The sequence below is a fragment of the Daucus carota genome, chromosome 1 (assembly GCF_001625215.2).
Source record: "Daucus carota subsp. sativus chromosome 1, DH1 v3.0, whole genome shotgun sequence".
Classification (NCBI taxonomy): domain Eukaryota; kingdom Viridiplantae; phylum Streptophyta; class Magnoliopsida; order Apiales; family Apiaceae; genus Daucus; species Daucus carota.
The window spans coordinates 831,131-853,603 of NC_030381.2; the positions used below are offsets into that span (position 1 = coordinate 831,131).

The 22,473-nt window shown below is 46.7% G+C and overlaps 4 protein-coding genes across 4 annotated transcripts; all 4 read right to left on the minus strand.

Moving 5' to 3' along the window:
* Positions 1-180: 180 nt before the first annotated feature.
* LOC135151268 (putative cytochrome c biosynthesis ccmC-like mitochondrial protein) lies at positions 181-9,533 on the minus strand. The gene has a single exon (XM_064089133.1). It carries the CDS (start codon positions 9,144-9,146, stop codon positions 8,394-8,396), a length of 753 nt encoding a protein of 250 aa, XP_063945203.1. The 5' UTR covers positions 9,147-9,533; the 3' UTR covers positions 181-8,393.
* Positions 9,534-10,955: 1,422 nt separating this feature from the next.
* On the minus strand, positions 10,956-12,965 carry LOC135151280 (NADH-ubiquinone oxidoreductase chain 1). The gene has a single exon (XM_064089154.1). The coding sequence runs from the start codon at positions 12,946-12,948 to the stop codon at positions 12,559-12,561; it is 390 nt and encodes a 129-aa protein (XP_063945224.1). The 5' UTR covers positions 12,949-12,965; the 3' UTR covers positions 10,956-12,558.
* A 2,009-nt stretch (positions 12,966-14,974) lies between these two features.
* LOC135152684 (cytochrome c oxidase subunit 2-like) lies at positions 14,975-18,225 on the minus strand. Its single transcript, XM_064093389.1, has 2 exons — positions 18,081-18,225; positions 14,975-16,898 (listed from the first exon to the last, which is right to left on the minus strand). Exons 1-2 carry the CDS (start codon positions 18,223-18,225, stop codon positions 16,357-16,359), a joined length of 687 nt encoding a protein of 228 aa, XP_063949459.1. The 3' UTR covers positions 14,975-16,356.
* Positions 14,975-19,634, minus strand: LOC135151276 (uncharacterized mitochondrial protein ymf1-like). The gene has a single exon (XM_064089147.1). The coding sequence runs from the start codon at positions 19,632-19,634 to the stop codon at positions 19,140-19,142; it is 495 nt and encodes a 164-aa protein (XP_063945217.1). The 3' UTR covers positions 14,975-19,139.
* Positions 19,635-22,473: the final 2,839 nt, after the last annotated feature.

Genomic DNA, 22,473 nt, shown 5'->3' on the forward strand with positions numbered 1-22,473 from the left:
TTTAAGTGGGCGAGCTAGAATCCTTATGCCGGGTTGGTTGTTCAAAAGACTTTATCTTTACCCCTTGCATCTTCATCTTTTCGAAAGCCCAGACCCAGTCTTCTGGATCTGCATTAGTCCTATTTCAGGTGCAAAGCCTCTTCAATAAAGACCTCTTTCTCTCTTTCTTTTCTTTCTCCCCCATTTCTCTTTTTGTTGATTGAAAGAGAATAAGCGCTATCCATTGAGTAAAGGGGGGGTTTGCTACAGTGATTCGGGCGGTTGGTGGCCCCTTCGAGAGTTGCGGGTCCTTGCCCCGCTGCATGAGTGGTAGCTCGCGCTCAAAACTCCTCCGACACGAGTCCTAGTCGTTGCGCTGCGGTCCGTTTCCCGGCTTCGCTTACGCGATTTGCACTTCTGATTGGTTCCATCCATCCCCAACCCTAATGAATCGAGTATGAAGGGGGCAGTCAAGCGGTTCGGGTTTTCGGTCGGTTCCCGTTCGCCTGCCCCCCTCATACATAGTCCATTAGTGGGTAGGGCGGGAAACTTAGAGGGCGCCCGCCTCCTCTTCAGACGTGTCCTCGACAACCTGGCGGTTCTTCGGTCTCCGCTTTTGGGGGCGGGAGTGCGGGTTTCCTTTTCCTCAACCAATTCGGTTGTGTCAGCCGGCCTAACATTTTGTTATGAGCTGGCTAGACAAAGGTGGATTTAAGGTAAGATATATTTGAGTTCAAATGGCACAGGACCTTCGATCGACCATAGGGCGTATTCTACCCTTACCGAATTCATTTCATTATATTATTAAAATGAAAGCGTAACGTAAAAAGCGACTTCTCCTGTTGATGTTGCATTTCTTTGGTTTGGAAGTTCCAGAATGTTTTCTGTGGATTTATAACAAAGGAAAGCCCTACCATTTGATTGATTCAAGTTCCGTGCTGCTCACCACTCCTCGAGGCCAAGGACGGGGTCGAACCGTCATTCCAGGATTTGCAGTCCGATACATTTCCATTATGTTACCTAGCCAAACCCGCCACCTCATGTGCCAAAGTAAAACGGCTGTTCTTCCTTCCCCGCTCCCTCTTTTTCTACATATGCGGCGGCGGGTTACCAGAGCCAGAGAAGAGAGGACAACTTCTTTCTCCTTTGCCTTGCTCAATCTTCCTTTTCTGGTTGAAAGTAGCAAGCCACTCCACTACTGTACTGGTACAGAGGCCAGATAGAAGGCTGCTTCTTCTATATGTATGTTCAGGCGAAGAACATCTAGAAGCTAGCTCTTGTAAACAACCATGCCTATCTAATAATAATCTAATTTTTCTTACCAAAAAAGGGGTCTTACTAAAAGTAAGTAAGCAACCAGTTCCAAGTGACATGGCTTTTCACTATTCCTTTCCAGAGAAGGTTGCTCGTCCGGCCCGGCGGATCCATTGTTTATGCGGCAGTGCAATGCAGCTGAAAAACGGAAACCCCTTTTTATTAGTAAGGTTATAGGTTGGGGAAAACTAGGGTTCCAAAAAGCTTCCCTTCCTTATACTTCTATTAGAGAACAGTTTTAGAAAGGGGCACCCCTACTATACCCCTAAACTACAAGCTAGCGCGCAACGGCTTTTTAGCCGTTGTTGCTTGCTGCTTGCAGGCTCGAAAATATATCTTTCGCCTCCCCTCCCTGTCTCCATTCTGATTGATTAGCTTCTTCCTTCGCGCAAGCGTTTGGTTCGCCCCTTGTTGTGTTGCATTTTGTGATCCTCCGCCTCAGTCTGCGTTTTTCGGATAGCCGGGATCCGACGTTGATTTCCGATTTCAATGTAAGTTCCAGGGCGGCCCATCTGGTTAGTTCAGCTATCACTGCTGGAAGCCCCTGCGGTTGTTCGGCTGCGTACTCCCCGTCCGCCTATCTCACACTCCCAAAGCATGTTTCTCTTTTAGATTTCATTTGCCTTTCCTGCATTTTTCTTTCTATCCATAGGTCGGCTTCGTGCAGATAGATGTTTGCCGGGGGAGATTGGTGCTCCTTGAGTTGAGGTATGCCCTTCCGGTAGGTTGTTCCCTTCTCTTTCTTTTCCATCCAGTGCCCGCACTGCGCCATAAAATCTTCGTCTTCGATCTCTCTTCGCAACGCAATAAAGAAGTCTAACAGTTTCTCTCGCCATCTGTCTTTTCTTTTAAGTCATTGATCTCATATCTATCAGCAGGGGGGTCTGCCTTAACTATTAAGCCTACGCCCGTCCATTCCTTTTCTTTTTTAGCTTGATCCCGCCCTTAGACTCGTTACGTTGTTCGACTGAACTCGTTGGCTCCGCGCTCTATTCGGTCGGAACCCGGTTCGAGAACCTTCTCTCATAGATTCCCTTCACCAAGTCATCGCCAGCAATCAGCTCTTCTCCCTTGGTGGATAAGGGCGAGTTCCTTTCTTGTCTTGCCCAAAAACTTTCTTTATTCTCATTGGAGAAAGACTCTCCCGCGGCAAGGTTTTACATATAGGGCCAGCTGCTTTCTTTATCTCGCTTGCCGTTAGTCCGTCTAGCGCCTTTCGGTTGGGGTCCGCCCCGGGGGTTAGACCGCTTGGCTTCTATTTTAGAGTCTCGAAGGCAGTCAACGTGTCAGCCATTCTTCTCCCATTATACTTGTAAATCCTTTGCTCTTTTTCCTTCTCTCTTCCAGTTCTCCCCCTCGACTTTCTTGTATTTTACAGGGGCGGAGAATACCACTCTATCAATAACAATAAATAACTAGCAATTCCGTTTCAAATGGTTTGAGCTTGGAAGCAACCTGCTATCTATCGATAGGCGAGAACAGACTGCTATTGGCTGCTTCGCCTACCTATTCTATTATGGCCGACTTGGAGACATCAGAGGAAGACCATCATCTCTATCTGGGTACGATCATAGCTCCATTCGTTGAACCTTGGGGATAACCATTAGCATTGAGGTCAATCACCGCACCACCTCTATCATACAATACATACGACATTACACGACGCGAGAGTGCATGGTCAATACACACCTAAAGCGCCTACGTTCCGCTTGCAGCCAATACAACCACAACCTAACTTGCACGAGATTCAACAACCGAAGCTACTGACTGGTAGTCCCGAGGGGACGACATCCTCCTAGAATAGTTAGCAGTACTGAACAAGCGAGTCATCGGTCCGGGGAAAGAAAAGGACCGCCTTTAAAAAAAAAAGAAGGAACTCGCCTAACTCGCTAGGCCTTCGGAACAAAGGCTATTCTGTTCATGCTTCAGACGATCCGGCTTATTATATAGACTTCTATATATATATACTTCTTCTATTAGAAAGGCGAACCTATAGGCCTGTTTAGCGCGTTTCTAAAGTAAACCTCCGGTTACCTTTGTCAACGCTACTAAGGACCGGGTGAAGAATGAAAAACGTCCGCTAACGCCCACGGGAGAAGATCTTTTTTAGATCAGCAACGAATGTCTTGTATCTATGAAGAAAGATTTATCCCCGGGTTCAGACACTGAGTGCCATACCTTGCTGAAGGCGATTCACGAGAGAATCGCGCACAGTTCCCTTTGACCGAGATGTGAATGCCCGTGATCTGCTCGGTATAGTGATGGATTTCATGGCCGACGTCTAACCGGCACGAATACGCCGACATGAAACGAGTTCCCCGCGGAGCATTTTTTCTTTCGTCCTCGGACGTTCGGACCTTTTGTTTGATTCCGGCACTTGCGTTCTCATGCCCGGAACCCCCGCGACTGATTGGGAGAAAGAGCGAAAGCGAGAAAGATGGATTGTTATCCATCGGAAATCGATAGGAATTCCCCCGGGATTGCCTTCTAATATATGTTATGTCTTTCATTATTAACATCCGCTAAGAATAAAAACGAGCGATTGCTCGTTTTGGACCACCTTCTGCTTTTGAACCAGTTCTCGACCCCGAGCGCGGGCGACTCAAAGAAAGGCGCACTGGCAGCTCGTAGTCGCGGCAAACGCACTTTTATTGTTCAATCATTACATTAATAGGGGCCTTCCAGGAATTGACCAAGCAGGAACCGGGGATCAAAGTTCCGTTGATTCATCTATCTCAAATAGGGAAAAAACTGAATCAAGAAGGGGTCAGCTGAGCTCGAAAGGGGTAGCCGGTCGTCGGCTAGGAGCTCTGGCCGGCAACGAAACTCAAGCTTCACACTGGTCCACTCGCAACTTACACGGCTAAGTTCCAACTCTATGTTGATAAGAAAAAAGAAAATCCCCTAAGAAGAAGACTTTAAACTATTCCAACAGAAAGGGGCAATTCCAATGCTTCATAGATAACCCCCTGTGTCTCGTTCTCGTCCAACTCACCGGGAGATCGAAGAGCGGTTTGCGCTTCGCGCCCCAACCCCCTTAACTAATGGATGCTTAGATACCTGCAACTGAATCTGTAAGCGGCGCAGGGCAGGATGGGCGAGAAAAGCGGCGAGAAGAAGACAAACAGAGGGGGGAAGGGAGACCTCTTTCTATTGCCTTCCCTTTCTACTTCTAGACTGGTTCGTCGGCGGGACAGCAAGCCAAGATCCGATTCGTCAATCGACGAATCCATGCCGCGTAACCTGGCGGGAAAGAGACGATGGCAACACACCTCATACAAGAGGGAGGGAGTCCGAACAGCCTTGTACGTACGCCGCCCGCGCGAAGAAGTTCTTCTCGAATTCCAAAAAGTAAAGCCACCCTTCTTCAGTGATGAGCTCTAGCGAACAAATTTTCTTTTTTTTCCCAGAGAGAAATGTCTTTCCACTAGAACAAGCCCGCTGCGAGCCGAGCGAACAAAATGACTCAACCGAGCCGAGGCACTATTCACCAAGTGGAACTATGTACTCTCTTTCCTAAGCCAACCGCCCCTTCTCCTATACCTGGCCGCTTCTCGCTCACCAAAGCGTACTTCGTTTCCCGGGACAAGCGGCTCCCTCTTTATTCCTTCTAATTGGTAAGAAAGCGGTTTTTCCCTCAGGTTCCTCCCTGACCTTAGATGGAGAAAGAAATGCTTAAAGAAAAGGCGCCCTCGAAGCTGACGCGTCAGTCCTCTCTTATTGCCTTATAAGAACTTGAACCGGCGTAAGGAGGTTCAGTAAAGTATAGTATAGTGCGGCTTATGGTTCTAGTAGCACAAAATATAGAAACTCTACTATGCTAGTTCGCTCTAGAAGACCTAGTCTGACTATAGTTAGTAGTAGTATAGATTAGTTAGATTCGTAAAACAGAAGAAGAGCCTATACTTGAGATTCTATTAGTCAAGCGCTAGCACCCCTATAGATTAAGGATATCTTCTGGATAGCTTCGAAGCCTTCAATGTTGGTATGGATACTTTGCTTCCCGTTCGCTGAACAACCCCCCCAACACTTAACTATGCTTTAAAGGGCGAACTCCACCTATTTTTTTTTTGAGCTATTGAATTAGGCGATCCGAAAAGCAAATTATTTCTCACTTCCCTCTATCAGAAAAGGCTCTGAATGGTGGTAAAGCAAGCTGTATGTATCTAGGTTAGACCTAGAGCTCTGGGGCTTTAAGGGATAGGGCTGGTTTGGAACCCTAATCCAGACCAGGAGGGGAACTATATCCTTCATCCGGGTTAGACTATCACACACGAGACTCGCCTGGGCTCTCATCGAGACCAACTCACTTCTCTCTCCTTAACGTCTGGTACCATTGCCCTCTGCCTGTCTTCTTGTGGCCGGGTCGGGTCATTCTTCACTCCTGTTACAAGGGAGACCTCTCTTCGCACTTCTTTTTGCCGGCCCTTCCAGATTCCAATTCCTTATTGAGATCGAGATCTTGTTCCATTAGACCCAGTTCGGTCAGATCAGTTCCATAATCTAGCTTGCCCGGACCGGGCTTTCAGTCTTTGGTCGGGCCGGCCGTAATGAATGATCGTTGTTCGGGAACAAAACAATAAGACTTAAGGCTTTCGCTATCGCTCTTCGCCTAAAGCCGTAACTTCGCTCTTCGATCCTTCGCTATCGCAAGAATATAGCGATCGAAGAGCTATCGCTCAGCTGCTTCGCGTTTAGAAAGCCGTATTGCCCGAAGGGGGCATGCTGCAAAAGCGTAGGTGAGTGATAAGCGTAGGAGGCGTGCCCGAAGGGCAGCGGCAGCAGTGTGGTTCCAGGTGCCCGTCGCTAGATTGAGATCTGCAGGGCGGCGGGGACTTCGACTGCCTTGTATCAGGTGAAGAGAAGAGGGTGGTAGGCTTAGTAGGGCTCGAACCTACAATATAACCGTTATGAGCGGTACGTTTCAACCAATTAAACTATAAGCCCCTACGGATCTCTACATGCAATTCGCTCACTTCGGGAAGAGCGGGCGGAAAGAGGAGGCCTTTGCTCTATCTGCTTCTTCCTCTTCCCAGGAATGAACAATTGGATAAAAAAAGGAATTTTTGGATTATTGTTTATATAATATTATTATTAATTCTAGATTATTATTATTAAAATGATAAAAATATAATATAATTAAGTTCTATTAGCCCTTTCGCGACTCAAACTGCCGGTACGCTTTCCGGCTCGCAATGGCTCAAACGGGCGGGGGCTCTCTATTTGCTTGCAATGCCGGTTCTTCGCCTTTAGTTAGAAGTAGAAGTAGAAGTAGAGGGCGCCATTTGCCCCACACTTCATAAAAAGTAGAAGTGAGAAATAAAAACTTGGTTACGGGAACGGCCGACTACTTTAGTATAGCTACACCTATAAAAGGTTTTCCTACCCCCTCTCCTTTCTGTCAATGTTGCCAATTCCCAGAATACTAATGTACCCTCGTGTATACAGTTGTCCAACTACTTTCTTCCTCCGACTTATTTAGTAACTTCCGGCTTCCCCACTTCCGCATCTGTCGTATTCGGGAGAGCTTGCTTCGTATCGGAGCATTTAGCAATGCCAGCAGCCTGGTGAGGGCTGGCTGTCTGGGGACAGGTTAAGGCAGGGCCTGCTGGGCTTGCTTCTCATGAGATTGGGTGAAGGAAAGGACGACTATTGATGCCTTGAACTCGACTCCTCTATAGAGTCCTCCTTCAAAGGGGCTATGCTCTGTCCTAACCATTCTTTGCAAAAAGCCCTAAAAGGCAGTAAGTAATAGAAGATTTATTCAAATGCCGGAATAAGAGTCAAATACCTTTGACTCCAACTATGCCCCTATTAGTAAAGCTTGAAAGCCATCATTTATTTTTACTAGATAAGTAAGTCTATCGTATTTACTCCTCCCTAGAGAATATAGAAGACTGGACCAGAGACTGCCTCGGATTATTAGTGGAAGGAGCGATCGAGAATCAAGCTTATTAGTGGAAAGGAGGGTAGATTCAGTATTCTCTCTCTACCGCCGCTATCCCACGTTCCTGCCTCGAGGGATAGAAGCCTTCTGACTCAACTTCGAATAATTAGTAGAGATTGGAGAGGAGATAGATGCCCGAACAATCATCTGTATCAGTAAAGAGAAGGAAAGGCATTTTTTCTTTATTTCCTTTTACAACATAGGAGAGATCCAAACTTTCTTGGAATAAATTCCAGCGAACAAGTATAAAGCGGTTCTTTTTTAATATAAAAATGGGATTTAGGAGAAGAGAGAGCCTTGTTAACACCATGGTTTTGTAGATGCGTTACCCACGTCGGGGATAGGTACGTTTGTCACTCGACTGAGCATACGAGGATACTCAATGTGAACATACCCTCTCCCTAACTAAGAACGGCGCATGTTTCTTTCCCCGAGGGTGACTTCACTACCTGGATCCTCATCTCTTGAACTCGTTCTGGCAGCTAGTTTAATGGCACCGGCATCTCATCTAGTCTAGGTAGAGCCAATGACCAATTAAAGAGTTAGAGACCACAGTAGAAAGCCCTCAATCATGCTCTTGCCAGTGAAATGTATATACTCTCGCCGATTAAGGAAAATTATGCGCTCCACGAAAAAACATAGGGGGCATCCCTGGACTTAGACTTATTAAGGAAGGCAAAAAAAGTGCCCCTATGACTCTGGTTCTAGTGAAAGCGATGAAAGTATAGCTGTGCTCCAGCGGAACGGGGAAAAGTTATACGGTGAAGAGCCCGGTCAAGGCGACCGAGAACATTCGGGACATCAAAGCCGATGCAATGGTAATCTCGTCCTTAGTTGCCGAATATAATGGAGGTTTCAATCCGGCGGAGCCACCGTAATTGGCATGGCAGGTAAAACGAGGCCTCGACGGAGATGATGGATGGGAACTCCTACTCTGACTATAGTTGCGATCTCTAAGCGGGATTTTCAGTCATCTATCCTTTTTCTTTTTCTAGCGAGTGAAGAACGAGTGTTGAGCGAGTGAAGTACCCCATAAGCTATAAGGGGGAGCTATATGTAAAAATTCCGTGAGCAGCGATTGAACTGAACGTTCCAAGTGCATCCAGCAGGAATCGAACCTACGAATTTGCCCGGTTGGGCGCTTTAAAACCATTCAGCCATGGATGCAAAGAGACTCAGCGAGTGAACTAGGTTTTGGTATTCCTTCTCGAGCTTCTATTTCTTCCGTTAAAGAAGATTCGAGAAAAGATGGAATAGGAAGACGTGTTTCCAGAACGAACAGGATACGGGTTGAGAAGGGGGAGTTAGCAAAGTTAGACAAGATTGGAATGGGCATAGGAACATGTATTGATGTACCAGATCGGCTAATGCTCCCAGGTTGATGCGATGTATTCCACCAGTTGACTGAAGACTTGATTATTGGTATATCGATCGGTCCAACACGGATTGAAATAGGAGCCGGTTCGACAGAAAGCTTTTGAAAACGCAGTGCACCCAGGTAAATAAGGAACGAGATGAATACAGAGGTTAAACGAGCATCCCACACCCGAAAGGTGCCCCACATAGGTCTTCCCCGAAACCCCCCAGTAACTAAGGTAAACAACGTAGAAAAAGCACCCATTTCTGTACCGGTTCCGGAAGAGCGAAGAAAAAGGGGATGTTTTGTTAATAGGAACAAGAAAGTGTTTATAGCCGTAGCGATATAAACAATAATACTCATCCGAGCCGCAGGAACATGTACATACGGAATACGAGAATTTCCACCTTGTTGAAGATCTAGTGGTGCTACCCGAAGACTTAAATGAATAGCCATCGCTGTTAAGAACAACCGAGATCCAATGAGAATTTGCGCGTAGCTTCTGGTCTTTGACATCAAAAAATAAGGTTGTAATAACGAAACGGGCATGTGAGAATTTGGTCCTAGCTAGTGGAACAAGAAAGACATGGATCTATATTCAATACACAATCAAAGGATTTCCCCCCCAAAAAAATATAAGAATTCCCCTTGCTTTGTTTTCGCTCCGCTCGTGCGTGGCACTCCTTGCTCGCGGGGCGGCATACCTAAAAAAGAAAGGGATTCCGAGACCTGGGAATAGTTCAGTCTTCCCATCATGATATCGACTAAGAGGAAAGTCGCACGTAGATATGGGTTCGAGTCCCATTCATGATTCCAGTTCAGAAGGACTTCATTCCATCGCGAAGAAGGAAGCACATTACGAACCGAACAGATAAGCGCAGACAGGGTGGCTTTTTATTTAAGTGTAATCACTCTAAGGTGAGTGAAATGCCCTTTTTCATTTTATACAGCATCCTTTACTTATTCTCTTTCTTACCGTAGGTCTTATAAGAAAGAAGTTACCTCGCCTTCGACACGATACCACTCACTCGGTAGGAACTGCAAAGGAGTGATTCAAGGCCTTTCCTTTCGCCATGAGCTATGTCCGCATCTAAAGTCTTGCTTACTTTCTCCCGAGACTTCCCACCGAGGCAGAGTTTCTCCTTTCTTTTCTGAGACCCCAGAGTGACTCTGCTGTAACCAAAGCATTCTTAGAAGCTTACTGGGGAGACTGCTTGAGCCCATAGATGGCTTTTAAAGTCTGCAAACCTTGTTCTCCTCCCTCTTACACAACCGGGGGGAGGACTCATGTAAACTTATTACTGTAGGTCCCCGTTCAGGAAGGTATTTTTAACATAGAATTGGAACATAAGCCAATCTCGATCCGCAACCATAGAAAGATCTTGAATTGGCTGTACCCCCACCAGAAAGTGGATATATAAGATCTTTTCAAGCTGAATTCGTGCCTTCTTATGATAGCTATGATTATGAGAGCAATGGCAGCTACTATGATAGCTATGATTATGAGAGCAATGGCAGCTACTATGATAGCACTTCTTATGATTCTTCTACTAATACCATTGATAGAAGTGCGCGAGAGCGGGATACAAATGATTCTAGAAGAGAAAGAGAAGATAAGACTGATTATACGCAAGAACAAACAGAGAAAGCACTGGGCTACCATCTTGAAGAACCCGCACCTTCAACAGTCGAGCATCTTGAAGATATCTTTAAGCGCAACAAAGACCTAGATGACCCGTAGTAGACACCCAAGAAGATCAAAGTAGTGACACCTTAGCCACGTTATAACACTAGAAAAGCTGAAAGAGCTAGAGGGTTGGAGGAATTCTTCTAGCTCCGGCAAAACCCAACCTGCTTAGACTCTATCGCAAGATTAGGACTATGATAGACATGCTACCTGTGGTAGTTGCTATTCCGGTAATCCCGCATATGCATTAGTATGGTCCACTATCGACTGGAAACTCGCTCATAAGAGTCAATTAAGAAGCAGACAAAGAGAAAGCCAGAGAAGCCCGCCAGGCGTTAGCTCTTAATTTTTTGTTGTTAAACTGTAGGGTAGGAGAAGGACTCAGTTGGCGATAGATGCCGTGTTCGTCACACAGAAGATGCCAGCACCTGACGATTCCAAAGGCATGAACGGCCCGCACCCGCACAAAAATCTATTCTTAGCACGGGGTATAAAAGAAAGGTCGACTGTCCCCACGGAGCGGTACCACGCTCTTCCGTGCTCGTAGGCGAACTCCCCTATGTTGCATCCCGACTAAGGTCTCACAAACGTGCGCTTCCCTTATGCATCCAGCCGCTTCACTAATGTGAATAGGTTATACAGAAGGGTGGGTTGGTTATATACTCTTATGCGCGTTCCTTTTTCGAACCTTTTGGTATGTATTGCCCCCTAACTATGGATCAGATCCACCAGACGATAAACTAAATTCCGCACTGCTGCTGAGTCGTCGGACTTATCCACCAATGGATTCGTGGAATTTCTGTGGATTGCGTTGGGGGAAATCTACCAAAGCTAGGCAGATAGATAGACTCCTTTCCCGCTGCTAAGGGAGAGCAAGAAAAAAACGATTGTTTTTGAACCAGCGCCCCCTTTTGGGTATGCAGGTACTAAGAGCCCTCTCACTACCAACCAGCAGACATCATCTGGCTGGGTCTTGCCGGTATCAACAACGAAAAAAAGGGAAACAGCAACTCACTATGGCTCTTGGGCCCAGACAACGTCCTAGGCGTAGGGGAGATCGGAGCAACAGGGAGCGCCTAGACGACGTTTTTCTTCCTGGGCTGCAGTAAGTAGATCGAGAGGTCGTTCCGCCCCTTGTCCCCGAATATGGGTAATATGTTCTCATACAATGTTGCTCCAATCTGACCTAGCTGGCAAGCGATCCCAGTTCGCGACAGAGAACAAGACAGCAAGCGAGCGTACCTTTGTTCGCGTCTTCTCCACCAAGCACGGAAGTTTAAGGATAACTGTAGGTCGGTGGCTACCTAAGGAAACTCCGATTCGATCCGCCCCCCGGCTGGGAGGCATCTACCTCATCCCGATCACAAGGAGAGGTTCACTATGATGGGGGGTACTTTTTTACCTTCCGGAAAGAATGAAATGCATAGGGGACCATCCTTTTGTTGCGGCATGCTCCTCAGATTTACGGATTCGCAGGGGGCGCCTCGGGCCCTACTTAGTTGACTGACAATGACAAAGGCTTGCGAAACTAAGTAGGGCCTTTTGAATTGAATCTTAAGTAGTCTATCAGTGGTGCAAAGCGGCTTTGCCCCTTTTCAGTAGAGGAGCAAAAGGTTAGACCTTCGAAAGCCAGCGAACAGCGGTTCTTCTATGTAGGTATGGCGTTCCCCCTTGACTCTCCTAACGTCGAGCTAAGTGACTTCGTAACCTTTTCGTAGCGTAGTAGAATGAAGGCTCCGCACCGACGCTCTCTTTTCTATTAGCCTAAGCGTCTTCGCTAACTCGCTCGCCTACTTACTATACAATACATTAAGTAGGGTAGGCTAACTCAGCCGCTTACTTATACTAATGTAGGGCTAAGTAGCGCCTTTTCCTTTTTGAATAACCCGTTCTCATTATCTTTCATAAGTAAAGTAGGCGAACCTATAGGTCCTTAGTAGCGTTGACAAAGAAGAACAGCCGGTTAAAAGACAGCGAATCTTTGTATTTATATATTTAGATTCTATTATTATTATTATATAGGCCAGCTTGACAAGCTAGCCTTCCTCTTGATCTGAGGTGCGAAGAGAAAGATCTCTTTTTTATGACTTCCACTTATCGATCCCGGCCCAGAAAAGTGACCGACCAGAGCCCTATTGATGAATGAAAGAAAGGGTTTATGAGCCCTAGCCCTGTAAGCCCACACCTGTGTAGAGTAGATCGTTCAACACCTGCGGCACAAACCCATTTTTTACCTATTGGTCCTAGTATCATAGGCGACCGAACGGCCGCCCCCTAATTACTAGACCGACCTGCTATAATAATTCCATAAACACCTAGCGAAGATATGGCAAACAAATAAAGTAGCCCTATGTTCGGATCTGACAATACCATACCATAATCAAAAGGTACAACGGCCCGAGCGACCAGACTTAACATAAATGTAGCCACTGGAGCCATTCTAAAAAGGGAGAAATTAGCACTACTTGGTGAAATAGGTTCTTTTAGAATCAATTTCAAACCATCTGCTAGAGGTTGTAACAATCCAAATGATCCCACTACATCAGGACCCTTTCGACGTTGCACAAAAGCCATTACTTTACGTTCAGCTAGCACTAAAAAGGCGACTCCTAGTAGAAGTGGTAGAATTATTCCAAGTATTTCAGCTGGAACAGCTATGTACATTTTATATTTTCTATTCACTCATGATCTGGCCTGGTCGACCCAATCATGATATTGAAGGATGGGACCTTTTCTCGAAAAACTCCGGATCCCGAGAAGAGTTGAAGATGGTGCAACATCGAATCCTGTTACGTTACTTCGAATTGAATCTTAGCCCGCCCCCCTTCTCATATATCTTTCCCCCTGACCCTCTCCTGGTTTGCTTCCATGTCGCAACCTTATTGATTAATAGGACCGCCGCATTCTGCGCAGAATTGGCCATACGCTTGCGGGGGTTGGGAGTTAGCTTTTATATTTCTTTGAGGATTATAATCCTCTTTCGCGGGGAGGCATTCCTCAGGCCCAGCTTGTCCGCTGCCCGCCTCACAAAGCGGATCGACGCCCCCTTTTTTCTGCCTTTTCCTACCAAAGGAAGAGAGAAGGACAGTAAGCCTCTCCTTCAGCTCATGACACGACAGAGGCTCCGCTTCACTGATGAGGGGCTGGTCTAGCTCATCCCACAGGTCATCTTGTGGAACCTCCGGAGGCCACGGCTGAAGGAGCATCTATCCCAACCCCTTTACCGATTCCCAACAGACTGGGATAAGGCACGCTTGAAGGAAGAAGTCAAAACCCGTGTAGACGTATAAGTCTAACTTTAAGGGGGTCTAGTTATGGAAGGGTTTCTCCCCAATGGAATGATCTGGACCCTTGCGAAAGAAAGGCCCCCTAAATCCGACGACCTTTACTTAAAAGCTCCCAATTGGGTCAGTAGCTGGCCGAGTAGTTGATAGACCAAATAAGCACAGTAGCCGTTTAGAGCCGAAGGAGGGATTCTATAGCCTACGCACTTGTCTTTAGGCTTTAGGAGATCGAAGTTGGATGAATTTCCAGTGGTTCCTTCCGTCGGCGTCATCGAATCGCGTTAGCAATCCAGAAGAACTGGAAACTCGAAACGACCGGTCAAAGGAATTGATCCGTTTAGTTCTGTTCTTCTCCTAGTTTGATAGCACACCCATGTAGGGGGATCTTTCCGACGCTAAGCGCGCTGCATCTCCTGTCCGAGTGAAGAATATCTTGTCCAAGTCCTTCCAGCTTGCACCCTTCTTCTGCCATTGGGAATTGAACATCTCTCAACTTGTAAGTGGTAGAAATGAAGGACTCTGTTGCAGGTTTTGGTTTATTAAAGAATCATCTCAGAAGCCCGTGTATATTAGTAAAAAGGGGGGACTTTCGCGGGCCCGATGTCTCTGGTGTGCCTGAAAATGTGATTGATAAATGGGCTTTTGAAACTCGATTTGTCGCAACAAACAAGAGGCATTGTCTCCGCCTTTTCAAGTAAGGATCATTTCTCAAGTGGTTATGATCCTCCATTGCTGCTCGGTAGTGGCCTAAGGCTCAATGATTGATCTTCCGCGCTAAGGCTAGCATCTCATCTTTCATCTTATTGCTTCGAGCTCTCTTCGGGAAAGTGTAAAAGTGTAACCTGTTGCTCCTTGATTTCACATAAAGAACTGAGTGCCTTCTGCTCCTTTTGGTCTTCTCTTTCTGTGTCTATGAATCTCCTGCCCGCTCACACTCTCTTTATCGAATCCTTCTAGGCGGATAGGACTACTCTCCTCCTGCTTGCTCTTGGGCCTTGGCTGCTTAGAGACACCCCTTTAGCTCGTCTTAGAGAATTTAATTAGGAATTAGATTCTCGTCTTATTGTAGGTCGGTCATCTGTTCAATCTGGAATTCCATCTCTTGTTTGGTTTCTGGTACCGGTTTAAGTTCCTTTGTTCAAAAAAATATCTATGTCAGGCTTCCCTTCCCGGTTGTCCTGTTCAATCCGCTGTTCTTCTGTCTGAGGCAAAGGCGAATCCCTCATACTGTATATGGTCGAGCCGGCTTGGCTGGTACATCAAGCATATCGGCATATTCTTTTTTCGGCGTGGTACACATATCTTTCAATGTCAATCAAGTAATTCATTCTCACTGTCTGAGGAAAACGTGAAGAATTGCCATTTTATGAGCTTGTAAGGCCCGTTGAAGTCCCCGAATAAAGGGAAAAAAGGCTATAAGTAGGCCGTTTGCTGTTGCTATAAGGGCTGCTCGCCTTTATACGGCTTCGCTATCGCTTCTATGTAGTGGTCGACCTAAAAGAAAAGGTAGTATTCCTGCCATACTAGAATGCCTATTCTCTAGTGCTAGAAGCTTCGCCAGAAGCAAGCAAGACGAGGTCGCTCCGCTTCGTAGACAGGGCCCGTTCCGTACTTTACTTACGAGCGCGTGTAGTACTCGCCCCTATTTCTAAAGGGGCTTATGCACTCCACTCGCTGTCTACTAAACGAGCGTTCGAGCGAGCGGGCGAAGCCTTCCATTTAGTTGCTTCCCCCCTTTTCCCTCACCCTACTCTTCCATTTCCGCTTAAGCTTCCCCGGTTTGTGGGATTAATTGATTGGATACCCGAGAACCATAATCTTTCCTAGAAACAGCTTCTACGACGATAGAGAGGGGTCAGGTTTGTTTGGCATCTATGCCCCCTGCCCTCCAAACAGTATGGGAGCCTTTCAGCTCGTACTGCTCACACTCCTAGATCTTCACGGCACCTCCTCCACCATAGTGTGAGCTGGGAGCAGCTCTGAAAAGCGAGGCCTACTTCAAAATGCGCTTTCAACAACGTCAACAACACCACGAAAAAAGTAAACTATGGTTTACCACTGATCTGATCATAGGTGAAATCAAATCCCTTCGCGCCAGGCTTGGAAACCGTAAGTCAGGCCCCTTCGCCTCTCGGAAGCGAGAAAACGAGCAGCAAGCTTAAAAAAAAGCCCTGCCCGCCCTTCTCTATTTTGAGCCTCATATTGAGGAGGCTTCCCGGACTCGTAACAGACGGCTAGGAACAAGAAGAGGGTCAGTAGTCTCTGCCGTTGCAGGTCCTTCTCTTTCCGCTGAGATGGCCCTCTTTTTTTTGTTCACCGCGGCACGAAATCATGAAGAAGCTGGAAGAACTCAGAAAGAGAGTGGCGCCTAGCCGTTGAGAGCGTCTGTTGTCTTTGTAGAGGAACAGTACGATCTTGGACTGGCCCCCTTCGCATGACCTAGAAAGCAAAAAAGTCCGTGCTACTATAAGGCCTCTAAACTCCTCCCTCAGGACACTGTTGCGTTGCCCATAGGGACGGGGTAGCCCCGACTTCCATAGGTCCTTGGTTCGACCTCCTAATGAGAATTGAGGCCCTTGCGCGGGCGTCTCATCCCTAAGACTTGTTTGCTCTGTATGGAGTGCCCCGTGGTTCCTCGAGTGCCAGCCGCAGAGAGGAATGCCATCAACTAGGGCGCTATTGGCCACTAACCACTCGCTCGCCGGCCGCTCGGGCTCCGCGTTTCAAGTTCGTTATCCTAACCGTATCCTCTGCTCCACCGGGAGCCTGGCCCCTTCTTCTATCTTATCTACTGCCTTGCTCCTCGGCTCCATACTGCTCCAGCCGCTCGCTGTAATAGCTTGCTTCTCGGGTGGCTCGCACCCTGGGTGGTGCGGCTGAGCCAGAGTGGGCTCAGCAGTCGGCCTATCTTTCCGGGCGCACGCGTAAAGGCATGATTAGTTCCACAAATCTCACTGCACTGACCATAGTAAACTCCTTCTCGTTGTACCGAAATAGAGATCTGATTTAAACGCCCAGGTACAGCATCACATTTTACACCTGAGGAAGGTACAGCCCAACTATGAGGTACATCAGCAGATGTTACAATAATACGTAGATGAGTTTTGGCTGGTACAACCACTCTATTGTCCACTTCTAATAAACGTGATTGCCCCAATTCTGGATCATCTTCTGGAATCGTATAACTGTCAAAAGTGAGTGACTGTTCATCGGAACTGTTATAGTCCGAATACTCATAAGGTTGGGTCGACGCCCGCCTCCCTCCAAACTGTACTTGCAAGTTTCCCCGCAAAAAGCTCTCCACGCCTACTCTTAGAAAGAACACTATTTATCTTTAGTTAGGTAGTTCTCCCGACCGTAAGACCCTTTATGAGTAAGGGGGATCGAAGGCCGGGGAATTTGTATTGGCAACAGGGAACCGTTTATCACCCAGCCCTACCTACCCTATGTATTCGAGAGGGAGAGGCTGGAACCGAAAAAGACCTGGTTCCACACATATGAGACAGGCAGAAGGTATGGGACGACCAGTTCACCACGGAAAGCGAATTCGATCCTATAGTCGTCTTCTTTGTTCGATAAATGCGCAGTGGAAAGGGAAAGGGATGCTAGTCGGGCTCGGCGAAGCTGTAGGCCCCAATAAATAAGATCCAGAGTGATTCCTCACCTATCCTGTCCGGGGCACAGTTGAACGCTCGAGTATAGATTCCCTATGCTCGTGTGAACGGCCGGCCCGTAGATCTAAAAGGATCCATCCATAGGCCTGACCGGATATCGTTTGTCCACAAATTCAACAAAAAGTTGGTTTTTAGTAGTAGTTCATGAGACCTCGAATTCCCACGTTCCAGCGTGCATTATGCCAACGGGTCCCGCCCCCAACTCTAGCTGAGAAGTTGAGTTACCCTTCTTTTTTTTTCAGAAAAAGAATAGAATAAAGAAAGAGATCGTCTATATCCTGTATCGATCATAGGATCGCTCTATGAATAGGTCAATTCTCTGCGACCTCCCACAGTTCACGACATCCCTTGCTTCTCGCTGCGAACGGCTCCTCTACCGAGGAGTAGAAGCGCTGGTCCCCTTCGGTCAAGTTGCTTGTGCCTGCTGTTACCTACCGTAGGACCTCCGTCCCCGAAGCGAAGAAAGAGGAGCAGGAACAAGAGGTTGTCCTCTCCCGGCCCAGTAGTTCCGCAACTACTACCGTGGTTGTTGCCAACGGGGATCCCCCATTCCGAAAGGTTACTGGGCCGGCCGTTAGGTCCAAAGTTGTATGCCACTGCTATGGTGCCGATAGATTCACTACTTCAGCGCCGTTATCGGACATTGCAGGCTGAGCATCTATTTCTCGTATATCGCTCCACACCGAGAAGAGGGATGTGTGCCTCCAGCAACAACAAGAATGGAACCATAGGCTCCTATGCTGGGAGCATTTCGGGGTATAGGCCTAACCACCTCAACTCCCCGTTTCTGGCATGCTATAGTTATGAAAGTCTCTCGACGGCGGGAATGGGAGATTACCGGTAAGCCAGATGCTTCGCGAACCATATTCAACTTTAAGGCATTTCGTTGCACTTAAATCACCCTCGTGAAGAGGCGCACTCCGATACCATTGATGTCCAATAGCTTTGATAGTCATGGCTGGATCTACTACTACCTCGTCCATTGAGTATAACAGAGCAAATGATGGTATAGCAATGAACATCGGGATGATACTAGGAAATATGGTCCGAAGAATCTCGATAGTAGTTCCATGAACAATCCTTTGCGGGATTGGATTTTTTTTAGAGTGGAAATGCCATAAAGCGCGAACTAAGATCCGTGATACGAAAACCAAAATCAGAATGAGGAAGAAAAAGATATCGTGATGTAAGTCTATTATTCCTTGCATCATAGGCGTTGCTGCGTCTTGAGATCCTAATTGCCACGGTTCCGCTGCATCACAAGGAGAATTTGTAAAAAAATGGAAAATACCTGTGAACGACATTTGAAACACTTTCATCTCTAGAGTTCCGCTTCTTGCTCTAAAAATGCAAAAAGACTTGGAACGAAATCTATGGTTGGTCCAACCAAGAAAGGCATGGGACTTGTTGGGCATTAAGGGCGACCCATCGGCCCCTTTTGACAGACTTCTTTGTCCATCTCTTCTCTATATGATATTTATTCTAGACTAGATGGGACCAGATCTATTACTCAAACAAAAGCAACACAACCCTAAATGTGATCTCCCACGCCTGGCAATGATACCATTAGTGGTAAGGAGTGAGCATGTGGCAAATACCCAAACTTGTGCTTGACTAAGCCTCGCCCACATGGAAGATAACTTGTTCTCCCATAGGAAGGCACTTGGGTTTCGACCAAGTCATCTCTCACGGTAACAGTGATGAGCTGTTGAGCGAAAGACGTTAGGTGATAGTCACCATATAGAGATGTTGTTAATACCTCTAAGAGAGTCTTGCCCCCCGTATTACTCCATAGGGCAGCGAGGAGCATGCTGTGGAACCAACCAAGATGTATGTCGTCCGGCCCGACCCCAGACTCTTTCTTCCCGACCTATTTTACTTTACTCTCTGGCCGCAGTTATTTAGGTGGTATCCCGAGATTTAAGAGATTTAATTCCTCCCGGGAACACACGAAACAAAGATATGAACTAGGTAAATAGAAATTGAAAAGAGATGTTTCCAATTCATCAAAATGATAAGTTTTTTCTACATCCATATGATCTACTAAAGTGAAAGTAGATCGGTATTGCCCATATAATAAAAGCAGATCTTGGTCCATGGAGTCCCAAGAAGGTAAGAACTCCAACCTGTCCGATGCTTCTTCGGCCAAATACGATATACAAGTGGGACCTGCACTATGAGCAAGCTGTGCGAAAAACCGCTTCTTTTTTCCGGTTCCGAAACAACTTGGGCGAAATAGGGTTCTACCGGGAAACCATGGATTTTTGAGTTTTCGCCATTGGTTACTGGTTGAGCCACTGGAATGGAATGAGATAAGAATCTCTGGAGATCTTTCCTCTCCACTTACTCGTAACAGGCTTTCCCTCTGTAGAATACTTTTTCCGAATGGCATAATTTTCCTATTTTTTCCTTGATCTTCAAAGAAAACTGACTCCTCCTACTCCTTCTTCTCCTTCTTCTATCGTCGTTGGTCCTTCTTTCACTAATGATCTCACCATTTTTTAGTCGTTCGCGCGAGGGACTATCCTTTCTATCGCTTGCCCTTGCTTTTCGCTCTCAAGACAAGGCTCTCTCTTCTATAAAGCGAAGCAAAGCGCATGGCGCTGAAGTGAAGAAAGCTCAATAAAGACACACGGCAGGGCATAGCATAAATGAAACCGCTTATCATTTCATAAAAAAGATATGCTTTACCTTTCTCGATGCTTTTTGGGGGGTGACTCACCAACCGACCCAGCAGTTATCGATGACAGAACGGTACGAACAAAGAAAAGTCATTCTATTTGGTAGTTCTCCATGGACTTCTCTCTTTACCCCTTTGCGTATGTTCGTGCACCTCCAGATGGGCGGGGGCCGGCCTACCACTCCCTTATGCAGCATTTATTAGCTTAGCTGGGTTGGGTGGATCGTGCAATAAGCCTCTCCCTTCCCCCGTATGCAGCTACCTTAGATAGAGTGACTCTACAGGTAGTTGACTTGCTTAGTAGCATGGGTTCTATGACTCTTCGACTTACAGGCTAAATAAGATATCTTTTTTGCTTTTAAAGCGCTGTGAAGGTCACAGGGGAACCCCGGTGTTGCGTAGGAATTAGTGCTGGAAGCCCTAGTAGTAAGCAGAAAAGAAAAAGTAGCCCCAAGCCTTATTCATAAGCTCAAGATAGCCAAGATGGATTCTATCTACTATTTGAATAATATTTACTCTGGGTAGTGAGATGGACTCTTCCAAGCCTCTAGGAGAGAAAGGGTATACTGACTGTCTTCGTCCTCTGGATGAGTCTGTCAGTCCAGTCCGTCAGGTCAATCAATTGCCATTGCAATGTAAGAGTCAAAAATGGATTCTCCTCTCTTATCTCAACGCTAGCGACAGCCAGTCTTCTCAACACCTCCCCTAGGGCAGCCCAACTAGAATGAGCAAGGGCACCTTATATATGCGTATGTGCACGTAGAACCTATAGAGAGAGAGAACTCCTATGAATTGAGGTGGTGTTGAGACTCATCATCGTGAGGTCTCTGTTGCTATTCTTCGTTTTCAGAATCTAGATTGGTGTTCAGTGTACCGGCAGAAAGCCTACCCTAGTAAAAGAGAGAGCGCGCCTACGGGATTTACGCTTTGAGTCGAGGGGGAAACAGCAATCAACACCTTGTCCGATGTGCTCGTGTTCGTTTCTGTGAGTATGTTGAGAAGTGTACACCGGCGTGTGCGCCCTTGATACATAGAAGACGGGGTGATCGACGCGTCCACGTGCATGCATAGAAAAGGTGTTCACCCAATCTCCCATTCGTTGTCTCGGGTCCATATATAAGATCCACTCCTTAGTAGCTTTAGCTTGGAGATTCATTCTAAGAGTTCTAGTTCTTCGAGGAAGATCCGTCAAGTAGAGATATCGCCGCATTCTCTAGTAGTAGGTAGAAGCATAAGGACTAGACCTACATACAAAGAAAGAAAGCTGATATAAACAGCTCCATATTAGCGAATTGCCCCTTTTGCCCGTTGGGTGCTGTGAGGAGTTTGCTCCATCTCCGATACTTATCGTCGAGCTGCTCCCTGCCTATCTAGTGGGGACTGCTCGCCCTACCCTAATCGAATTTTCGAACTCAAAATAGAAGAGAGAAAAGACAAGGAAAGATTCTTCCCCAGCCTAAGGACGCCGATACCAGGGCAACGCATTCCTAACACTTCTTTAATGGAGGATCGGTATCAAGAGCAGGAAACGAAGTTCTTCGAGTTGCGGGTGCCGCTGAGGAGCTCGGTTCGGGTACTGTTTCACTGAGGGTTTCAAAGCGCCTTGCCCGACTTCCCGCCATAAATAGAAGATTGATTGCTTGCTCTGGTTATAAGCGGTTAAGGTAAAACGGCAACCAACTTTCAATCATACTTATCATTTTGCCTTGCTCATGGCACTTCTTTCTTCGTCACTCGCCCTTCCTCACAACATAAGGTTGAGTGCCCTCCCGCTCTCTCGCAACAAACAGAGGAACCGAGAATGAATATGCGCTTATGTGCTGCGCTTCGACTTAGTCCTCTAACTCTAACCTTTAGTCGACCAACCACCATCTCCTTCCTAGGAGAAACCATTTGCCTTTGAATTCCTTTCCTAGATAAGCTATCCTCTCTAGGCGGACCTACCTTTATCAATGAAGGTTGTACTCTTTCCCATTTTTTGTAGTTTATAGCTCCTGGAACTAGCACACCATGGGTCGGGCTCTCGATCAGCATAGATGGGCGGTGTGGATAGGGTAGAAGAGACCCGGGCAGTACCTCATACTATGCCTTCCACTATGGAAGTGGGAATCCCCTTACTCATTAGCGTACTCAAGGCTCCCGCACCTGGGATTAGTTGTCTTAAGCCCTTTCGGGACTAGCTTCTCTCTCTGCTTTCCTTGCAGTGACTGCTTGCTTGCTCTGAGGTCCCTCTAACCCACTCAATCTAGTCACCTTGAGATTGAGATGGCACTTTTTGGTGCTTATAAGGCTGGACAAGCCTTCGAGCAAAAGATGACTTTCGACAGCATGCATGAGTTCAATCTAAGTCGGATGAAACAAAAAACGGCAAAGAAACTTGAAATGCTAGTGAATGAATATAAGGAAACGACTGGACCAGCTAGAGTTGCACGTGTGGGAAAGAGACAGATTGGAGCTCCACTTTTTAGGTCTAGTGAGGCAAGGGCTCAAAGAAGGTGGCCCCGCCTATGTCAGAGAAATCTTTAAATGAATAAGTTTTTTTTATTTCTCC